At 36.7% G+C, this 10,283-nt stretch overlaps 2 protein-coding genes across 2 annotated transcripts; one reads left to right on the top strand and one right to left on the bottom strand.

The window, feature by feature from the left end:
- Nucleotides 1-26: 26 nt before the first annotated feature.
- Nucleotides 27-4,975, bottom strand: LOC130999639 (actin-related protein 7). Its single transcript, XM_057925233.1, has 7 exons — nt 4,639-4,975; nt 1,873-2,088; nt 1,464-1,605; nt 1,021-1,265; nt 713-896; nt 561-628; nt 27-471 (listed from the first exon to the last, which is right to left on the bottom strand). Exons 1-7 carry the CDS (start codon nt 4,714-4,716, stop codon nt 319-321), a joined length of 1,086 nt encoding a protein of 361 aa, XP_057781216.1. The 5' UTR covers nt 4,717-4,975; the 3' UTR covers nt 27-318.
- A 789-nt stretch (nt 4,976-5,764) lies between these two features.
- Nucleotides 5,765-9,898, top strand: LOC130999637 (methionine aminopeptidase 2B). Its single transcript, XM_057925231.1, has 12 exons — nt 5,765-6,000; nt 6,121-6,279; nt 6,669-6,705; nt 6,795-6,902; nt 7,723-7,822; nt 7,910-8,055; nt 8,178-8,269; nt 8,380-8,474; nt 8,587-8,683; nt 9,072-9,215; nt 9,299-9,516; nt 9,623-9,898. The coding sequence occupies exons 2-12, from the start codon at nt 6,132-6,134 to the stop codon at nt 9,731-9,733; spliced, it is 1,296 nt and encodes a 431-aa protein (XP_057781214.1). The 5' UTR covers nt 5,765-6,000; nt 6,121-6,131; the 3' UTR covers nt 9,734-9,898.
- The last annotated feature ends 385 nt before the right edge of the window (nt 9,899-10,283 follow it).

The raw sequence follows: 10,283 nt of genomic DNA, 5'->3' as shown, positions 1-10,283 counted from the left end.
ATAAAGAGTGCAAACATAAATCGATATATGATAATAACAATTTTAAGATATTTAACTTTTGATGCAATTGTTTGAAATCACATGTAGTTTCTTCTACCTAAGCTGCTCTAACTCAAATCACATGTAGCTTTTTGCCTAAGCTGCCCTAACTGAAATCACATGTAGTTTTTTGCTTAAGCTGCACTAAACCCTATCAAATTACATACAGACATACATAATTTGAGAAGTTTGGGATTCCTGTAGTTCGATAATAGCTGAAATACTAATTTAATAAACTGTAGGCCTAGCGGCAACCTCTAGCAGAGTTGATGCTGTTGCTTAAAAGCATTTGCGATGGACAATAGAAGGCCCATTTTCGTCGTAATCAGCCTTGGTCACGTGCTGATTTTGAGGGAACACCACTTTGGCTAGTATGGCACCTCCCACCCATGCCGAGTAACTTGTCAAATTATCCGGCATGTATTCCGGTGCCTGTAATAAGATGGGAGTCACATGTACATTCAAAACATACGACGTTGGACTCTATGAAGCTCGATTAGTACAGTTAGTAGTAGATTTACCTTCACAAGACAAGGCCGGATAGCGGAGGAGGAAACTGCAGCTTCCTTCTGAAACCTATCTTCAAAACCTACAACCAAAGGAGACAATGAGACATACTCTAATGTTAGAAAAGAAATGATAACTTGAGAAAAAAAAAATCAACACATCTCACCAGTCATCGAAGCAGTTCCACCACATAGTACTGTGTTTTCCAGCAGCTGGCGGTGATTCTCAGTTGACACGGTTGAGATACAACGAACGAGCTGCTCAACTATTCCATGAGCCTCCAAACCTAAAATGGCTGGTTGGAATAAGGCCTCACCAACAGTATACCTTTCTCTTCCAATTTTTATCACCTGAAATAGATAGCATTAGAGCATCAATCCAAGGTATGTACATGACAAGATTCTATAGGGAAAAAAGAAAAGTGTGATAGCCGATAGGCAAAGGGATTCTCTCTCATTTAGAAAAGCAGATAACCTGTCCATCAGGCAGAGTGTGTTGCTCCTCCGGGCATCCCTGCTGGAACCTTCTATAAGCAGTATCGTCCTCAGCACAGCAGGCATATTGCTCCTTCAACTTTTCCACGTCAGAGATGGTAACGTTGACATGTGGATTGGATTTACGAAGTTCTTGAGCAAATAAGTTGGTCAAATCCAGACCACCTATTTCAAACCTTCTAGAAGATATATGCTGAACAGCACCTTCGATTACTGATGCAATATCTGAGAATTTGAGAAAAGAATCAATTGTTAACAGAACTTGCACCTGAGTTCAAATATATAAACTTCCAGTAAAAATAATGGGTTAAGAATTAAGATCAAACTGATATAATACATCAGGCCAACAAAAGTGTACATGTCATCTCCAAAACATCAGTTAAAGAAAGAATAATTAGAAACAACAGGTTCAGCAATACATACCCATTTTTCCATGGCCGATATCCACAGTGCATCCTGAGATGCGGCCTACAGCATAAAGTGATAGCACTGCTTGCTCAGATGCAAAAAAGCCTGAGATGTTGAACTTCTCAAACATCAATTGCACCAATTGCTCTCGAACTGCCTGTTTCACAATATATGGCATTGACAAATCAGAGAAGAGTTTAAACAATGGGCTATTCAACTTGCAGCTCAACTCTAAACCAAAATCCATTGTCATCTCGAGCTTTTAGGATAATACTCAACATAAAACCTTCAAATTCTGCCGGTTGTATTATACACTAACACCTCAATTACCAGCAGTTCATAGAACAAGACATATTTGGGAAGGCAAAGAGAACAAATGATCAAGATATAAATTTGACAAATAAAAGACTTTCAAAAAACCAACCTTTGGAGTTGCCAGTGGATCTGTAAACAAAATTTGCCCCTCATTGCCAATCTCCCAACCCAGACCAGTATATAACACATGGCTCAATAAATCTTCCATGGCATCCCAATCTCTAATAAAGCCTCGGACAACTGGATCAATAATCACATTTTCAAGGGAAGAGGAATCCGCCAAGGACTCATCTTCAGGTACACGTTTCATTTGTGTTGGAATTACCTAAAATAAGGATGGAAAATTTGTAAATAAAGTACATAAGAGGAAAAAGGGTGTAAATGAATAGTGAAGTGTAGACGAGTGCTAAAAAGGCATTGAGCACAGAAAATAGTGAAGAACATAGAACCAATATGATAAGTCAAATCACTAAGAAATATATAAAAGGTCAAGAATTATTAGGAGGAACACTATAATAGACAGAGTCGTTGATGATAACCGAACCCCCCCCCCCCCCCCCACACACACACACAAGACTACTTGGTATAAGCATATTTTTGCAAACACAGAAGGAGCACAAGTTTCTATTGAAGGACAAGGCTAGATAACTGAAATGTAATGAACATTGATAACTCATAAAAATGAAGGAATCCAAAATTTCTCCAAGTCCAATTTGGGAAATCTTATTTCTTGCCCTTAATTAAACACCGAACAGGCAAGAAGCTCAAGTAAAACTGAAGATGGTTCTATTGCTGATCTTGACATCAGTCTTCAATTTCATTCGTCTGAATTTTTCTAATGCGTCACGATTACAAAACTCGAACTTGAAAATCCTAGAGCATTAACTCCTGTCTAAAAACCCTAGCCCAGTACCAAACACAAAACCCATAATTACAACACATTCATTAGCAGCATTCGAAGATCAAAGCTAAAAGTTTTACCAGATTTGTCTCACCTGATTCAATCTAGAAGCTTACCAATAAAATCATCATTCCCCTAACGCATAAAAGAAATCTTACCTCAGGGCCACAGTCAGGAAGGGCATGATTAAATTTGATAAGTTTAGAACCAGCGTCAACCACTGCTGGCTCCATGCTCCAAATTGAGTCCCAGAAAAAACTTGACGGCCCAATGGTTGATGAATTAGGATGGGAAAGTTGGAGGTGAAAAAGTGAAATGTAGGGCAACAAAACTAAGCAGATGTTCATTTATAGGAAAGAGGCAAAGATGGTAAAGGCGCTCATTTGTTCTGTGGTACTAAAGCTGACGTGTGAGTGGTAAAAGTCAATAATGACCCTCGCAAAGAACCTCGACATTTAAGACCTTAGAAATTACTGCTACATAGTAAAATTAGAATCTAGGTTAGCATAATAGAGTTCTCTAAGACAACACAAACAACAACATTAGAATTACAACTCAGCTTCTTAAATCTGCCATGAATAAATGGTTTCCAAGAATAACACCTTCTCATTAGAGGAGATTGTTGCCTATTGAGGTTGATCTACCTGTTTTTTAATTCTATATTTCCAAGCAAACTGAATTCAACACCAATCGGCAGAGGATCAAACTAAAGGTTGTAAAGCTTCTGTTTTTCAAATGTCTTTCTAATCAATGTCATGTGGACAACGTATTACAGTTGAAAGGCTCATTGAAGTAAATGCTCGAAAAGTATTAAGAATCTTTATTTTACTCAAATCGGAAAGTGTGGGCACTATTGCCTTCAATAGCATGACTTGAACCCTAGGTTACGAAAACTAATTAACTATATGTGCCATGAATGGAAAGTCTAAAAGGAAGAAGTTTTTTTCATAGGGAACATAATATCTTCTAAGCTTGTCCATAGCACACACATCCCTTTTGTTATTTAGGATTAAGCCAATCTGCACATGATTGTCTAAGTCATGATTTCATTCTTCTATTCTCACTCAATCATTGAATAAGAAAATAAATATAAAGTTTAAACACCACGTGCTAGAGTCACGGAGCAACCAGAAACATATGGTTATTGATCATTTATGATGAACTGAAACGTAATACGAAAGGACCTTATGACTTTCACTTCCATTCTATACATTACTACCACTGATGCCACAACCCATAAATTTTACAATATCTTTAGCATCAGTCTATAGGACTACAACAACTAGCAAATGGCACTTCTTTGCCATCATACCATTCAACTGCATAACTGTGGTGCATCCATGTGCTTGATGATTGCATGGAAGGATCACAAATAGACACACGAACATGAGTACTAGCTACATTTCATTCCTAAATAATGCAGTAGGAAGATAACCAAAATTTTCCTAATTAAAGCACTGAAGGCCGAAGGGAGTAAATTTCACCCTCCTTCCAATGTACTTATTCAAGCACTTCACTTTTGCTGAGACAACTCCAAATAGGGCAATCTCCATTCTTTTGTTTTGTCAATTATTCTTTCAAGTAAACAGGGGCACAAATAAATCAAACCAACCCTAAACCAAAAAAGACTTCTTTGGATCCATCCACTGGATCAAACACAAGCTCCTCAAAAAAAAAAAAAAAAGTTCTATATCCCAAAAAAAAACGAAGAAAAAGGCGTGTTCAAACATAATTACAGCTTAAGTGTCCAGAAAATCAATCTCAATTTCGCAAATTTAGGGTTTTGCGTCTTCTTATACAGCAAAAATTGATCCAATCATCGGAAAATCACTACAAAACACTACCATGTAAAGAAGAACAATTTTCAAGTGAAAACCATAACGAAAAAGAAGACTGCTTTCAGCATTAGAATGAAGGGCAACGGTTTTCTACTTCACAGAAGCAAAAATTCACCGGAAAATCAAATCAAATTACCATAGAAGGAGGCTGGTCGGGAACAGCAAAGCCGGATTTGAGCAGCTTAGTTCCAGCGTCAACCACCACGGCGTCCATAACGGCGAATTCTTAGGGTTTGAGTAGGTGGGTGCAAATGCATGCAATGTCTGAGCTGGAAACGACGCCGGCGCTCCACAACACGGTGAACCGCCGATGGCTACTTAGGTCTCTATATTCTTTTTTTATTTTCTTTCCGACCTTTTTATAATGCAAAGTGAAGGACAAAGTTGGAAATTGGGAATTCGAAAATGTTGTCATGTAAATCTACCCCATTTAATGCTATGAGTATGAATGGATTATATCATTTATTTATATGTCCCAAAACCTTATGTCATACAATATGACTGGTTTAATAAGAATGATCTAGTATGCCCTAAATATAATATTATGTTTTAAATAATGGTGTCATAGTTTAAAGCAGACAATGCAAAGTTTTATATCGATGACGGTTGATACGATATTGAATTTTTTTATATGTATATATTATAATAGTTATATTGTCGTGTAAGAGATTATTTCATACGTATGCACACATCATGCATAATATAGTAATAATGTTTAACGTTTTAATAGGTTTCGAAGTTTGTATATAAACTTTTTAAGTTGAATTTGTCGTGCATGTCAATTTACACTTACAAAGTAACTTACCATGATTTATCGGATGTCGATAAGAATATATAATGTGTTATTGATAAATTTAAACATATAAGATTTTGTGAGATTTGATGTTCGCACATTCATCGTCAAAGATTGAATTGTCTACCTGCCTTATGAATTCTTTCAAAACACGTTAGGACACTCTCATTCAAAGGGTAATTTTAAGAAACAAAAGTGTGATATTTATTATGGTATTATTGTAGATAACTTATTGCGGAGTGAGGCGAGATTTGAGTGTTCGTACACCCGTCGTTTAAAGATTGAGTCGTCTACGTATGGTATTGTCGTAGATAACTTATCGAGGAGTGAGTCGAGATTTGAGTGTTCGTACACCTATCGTCTAAAGATTGAACCGTCTACGTGTCTTGATTTTATTTCAGATTGATTTCGTTAATAATTTGAGGTACGAAATGTATAGAGAAGACAAAGCAACCTTATGGTTTAGGATTTTGCTAATTGAGTTTAAAATTATTGTTTAATTAAAAAAATTTGTACGTTTGAAAGATAAGAAAAATTTAAGAAGAAAAGAGGAAAGTGAAAGAATGGAATGATTGATGTCTAATTAATACTACATCGGCTGCAAAAAACGCAGTGGCGTAGTGTGTAAATACTATATAACGCATTTCGCTGCGCGGCTTCCCTAGCATTTCTGTGATTCTGTCTCTCTCCCACCATTCAACTCTGGTTTTTCCCAATTCCCTCTCAATTTTATCTCCAACCCTAGCTCTATTTCATAATTTTCTTAATTTCGACGTATATATACGTGTGTAACATTCCGTTGTTGACCTTTTATGCGGTTTGCAGCCTTGATCGAGATGGCCAGCAACGAGAGCTCCGCCGCAACCCGTACGGAGGAGGCGGCGCCGGACCTTGCGAATGGATCCGACGAGTCTAGCGCTAGTAAAGTTGCAGCTGAAGAGGTAGTGAATGAAGTTATAGACCTAACTCTGGATGAACCCCAAGGTCATTACGCCGCCGCCTCCATTTACTCATACTTATTATTAGTTTATAGGAATTATTGGCTGTCATCTCTGAGCTAGTAAAACTGTGATTAGGATAAACGTCAATTGCTAATGTTTTAAGTTTTGATGTGAACGGAAAGGTTTCTGCAAAGTTCGAATTTTGGTTTCAACGGGAAACGGATTCGAAGGATTTATTATGTTTTTATGTTCATGCCATTCTTTCATGTAGCAAATGTTTTATCAGTAATATTTCTATGCAGTTTGAGCTATCGCGGTAGTGTAATCAATTATGGTTGTTACTATTTGGATTACTTTTCATGTGCTGATTGTAGTCACTTAACCTTCCCTTTGTTCCTAACTTGCACATTGTATGCATTTGAACATTTATAGAAGCTGCAAAGAAGAAGAAGAAGAAAAGTAAAAGCAAGTGAGACAAATCCTTTTGCATATTTCCATCTTTTCATTTTTGAGGTTTGAAAAATAAAAATAATCTGGAGAATGGCTAATGACTTGCAGGAAGAAAAAAGAACCGTCTCAGCAAACTGATCCACCATCAATTCCTGTAGTTGAACTTTTTCCGTCTGGAGAGTTTCCGGAGGGTGAAATTCAACAGTATAAGGATGAGTATGTCTAAAACTACAGAGACTTTCTAGTGTATTATTTATGTGATGTTTTGATGATGATTATGCCTAACTAAAATTTAACAACTGCATCTCTCATTGAAAAAGAAATATCTTTACTGGTTTTCTTGCCATACCTAAGAAAACGGCTGGGGTATTGTAGTACATAAAATGGATGTTAAAGAAAAGGAACATCTTGTATTCAAACATAATCTAGAAGTAAAGATAATTGGACTTAGCAGGCAGTTAATTACTATCAGGAAATGGCCATGCCTAGACTCAGCTGTTAATAGTTCTTGTCAATCAAGGGGGGAACTTTTAGATAGAAAACAGTTAATAATGTCTTGTACTGATATCATAGTCAATCATGATGACTCTTGAGAACCCTTGCTGTGATAGATTTATGTGTGATATCTTTGCACCTTATTCTTTTGTGGTAGCGCCCATAGCAGGTTTCAATTGTATCATTGAATTGCGACTTTCTTTTTGGTACCAAAGTAAAGATCATAATTCATAAAGGTACAAGCTGTGCATTGCACAGGTGTAACAGTAATTTAATATAGAGTAGGAGCTTTCACCGTTTCTTGGTGCATAGCATTAGCATGTATTATTGTCTATGTCATAATGGTGATGGATAGGCAATTTGATTTCCATCAGTCTTATAGATAGACATGTGTATATGCTATATTGTCATATCTTGTTTAGCCGAACCAATTAACTATATATGCTAAAGCTCTATAGAATTTTCTGCATGAAAATGAAAGAACTCTCTAGATTGATCTTTTCTTTCTTCTAACTCCAAGGAATCTAATGGTTCAATGTAGTAACTTGTGGAGAACTACATCTGAGGAAAAGAGAGAACTAGAGCGATTAGAGAAACCAATTTATAATTCAGTTCGCCAAGCGGCAGAAGTCCATCGTCAGGTAGCTTTAAACTTCATATGAGCATGTACGTAACAAACTCTTTCCTAGACGGCTGTTCCAAGTTTCCAATTTTGTGATCCTTTGTAGGTCCGGAAATACATCAGGAAAATCGTGAAACCTGGAATGTTGATGACTGATCTGTGTGAGACCTTGGAGAACACAGTTCGTAAATTGATATCTGAAAATGGTTTACAAGCTGGCATTGCATTCCCTACTGGATGCTCATTGAACTGGTATGGATTGATATCATTGATTTCAGATGAGGGTCTTTCATCCTTTTTAATTCATCTATCACTGGTTTGAGTCTTTGGTTCTATTTTTTGTGATGACTTCATTCAGCCTATTATAATTGCAGGGTTGCTGCCCATTGGACTCCAAATTCTGGGGACAAAACTGTGCTTCAGCATGATGATGTGATGAAACTGGATTTTGGGACTCACATTGATGGTAATACAGCTACAATTGTTATCTTATAGTAGGATGGCGCTGGGTACTTTTCACGAAGCCTCCTTTTAGTGCTGATTTGACTTCAATTAGCTCTTACTACTTTATTTCAGGGCGTATTGTGGACTGTGCATTTACTGTGGCATTCAATCCCATGTTTGACCCGCTGCTTGCAGCCTCCCGTGAAGCCACGTATACGGGTATCAAGGTGGGTCTCAGAAAATTAGTTTGTACAAGTATAATTTTGATAATTGACATTGCGGAAACATCACTAGAGAAAGCTTGGAGCTGCTGATGAGGTTTTTGTTTGTAAAAATTAGGAATCTGGAATTGATGTGCGCTTGTGTGATGTTGGTGCTGCTATTCAAGAGGTCATGGAGTCGTATGAGGTCGAAATCAACGGAAAGACATTCCAGGGTATGATTTCAACTGATCACTTGAGCACCCTGTATGACATGCACTCAGGATGACAAGTTTATCATTCATTATCTTGAGTAATAGATGTTCCTGTCCATAAGACAAAACACATCTTTAGAAAAAACATTATTTTCTTGCTGTGGTAGGCATGCTCACTGTTCATAAAGATTGATAACTTTTTCAAGGTACCAAGTAGCTCTCAATGCATTTAGGCTTCACCATTTATGAAATTGGATTACTTGTTGGGCTCTTTATGCCTTTCTACAATTTCAATTTATTTTTCACAATTATCTCTGCTTGATAGCTCCTGCAGCATTTGTATAAAATGAATTTCTACGACATCCATGCACTTCTTATTGGGGTATTTTGTGACCTGGATGTTTTGCAGTTAAAAGTATTAGAAATTTGAATGGGCACAGTATTGGGCAATATCAGATCCATGCAGGCAAATCTGTACCAATAGTAAAAGGAGGAGAGCAAACAAAAATGGAAGAGGGTGAATTTTATGCCATCGAAACTTTTGGATCCACGGGTAGGCCTTCTTCTACTGTTGAAAAGAGTTGTTTTTTGTTGAAAGAGTTATTTTGGATGTGTAAGCACGATTTCTGCCTGCAGGGAAAGGATACGTGAGAGAAGACCTCGAGTGTAGCCATTACATGAAGAATTTCGACGCTGGTCACATCCCACTGCGGTTGCCTAGAGCAAAACAACTCTTGGCAACTATCAACAAGAACTTTTCTACCTTGGCTTTCTGCAGACGTTATCTAGATCGCCTTGGAGAAACCAAGTATTTGATGGCGCTAAAGAACTTATGCGACACTGGCATTGTTCAGGTACGTCTTTTACTCTTTTAGAGTTGACGGGTATTGTCGATCTTTCTTTATACCGTTGTGTTTATGAACTGAGAGATGGTGTTTTTTTGTTGATGAACTTCGGCAGCCATACCCTCCTCTTTGTGATATTAAGGGCAGCTACGTATCTCAATTTGAGCATACAATTTTGCTTCGTCCAACATGTAAAGAAGTGGTTTCAAAAGGTGATGACTACTGATGAAGAAGACATTTCAAGAATCTATCTACTTCTTCAATATTGTTATACTTGTTGTCACATGGCTTTTCTGCTCGGATTCCTTATAAACTAGACTCTTTTGTGAATCATCTTCTCTTTGTTGTTTTGTTTTCCTTCGAGAATGAGAGTATAATTTGTTTTGTGCAATGCATCAACTACCTAAATCATAATTGCTTTTTGCATCTCTATTTGTGCTCCGTTTGTCAAAAGGGTGCAATCGAACTTATGAAATATAAAACAAAAATGTCGATTTGTTTGGCTCATCAAGGCAAAAATGTCATTCAAAGTGGCTAAATGGGCAGACGAATAAAAACAATATTATTTACTTATTAAAATGCCACACGTAAATTAGACATTTAAGTCGTGTTTTAAAAGTAAATCATTATCAAAACGCCACATGCAAATTACTGACATCTAAACTATGTTTTGACAAATAATCACTAAATTTAAAGTCAAGTAATTTTTTTTTTGAAGTTAAAGTCAAGTAATTATTATTATTATTATTATTATTATTATTATTATTATTATTATT

This window comes from Salvia miltiorrhiza, chromosome 8 (genome assembly GCF_028751815.1).
Source record: "Salvia miltiorrhiza cultivar Shanhuang (shh) chromosome 8, IMPLAD_Smil_shh, whole genome shotgun sequence".
NCBI classification, from domain to species: domain Eukaryota; kingdom Viridiplantae; phylum Streptophyta; class Magnoliopsida; order Lamiales; family Lamiaceae; genus Salvia; species Salvia miltiorrhiza.
This window is presented reverse-complemented; position numbering and strand designations above follow the sequence as displayed.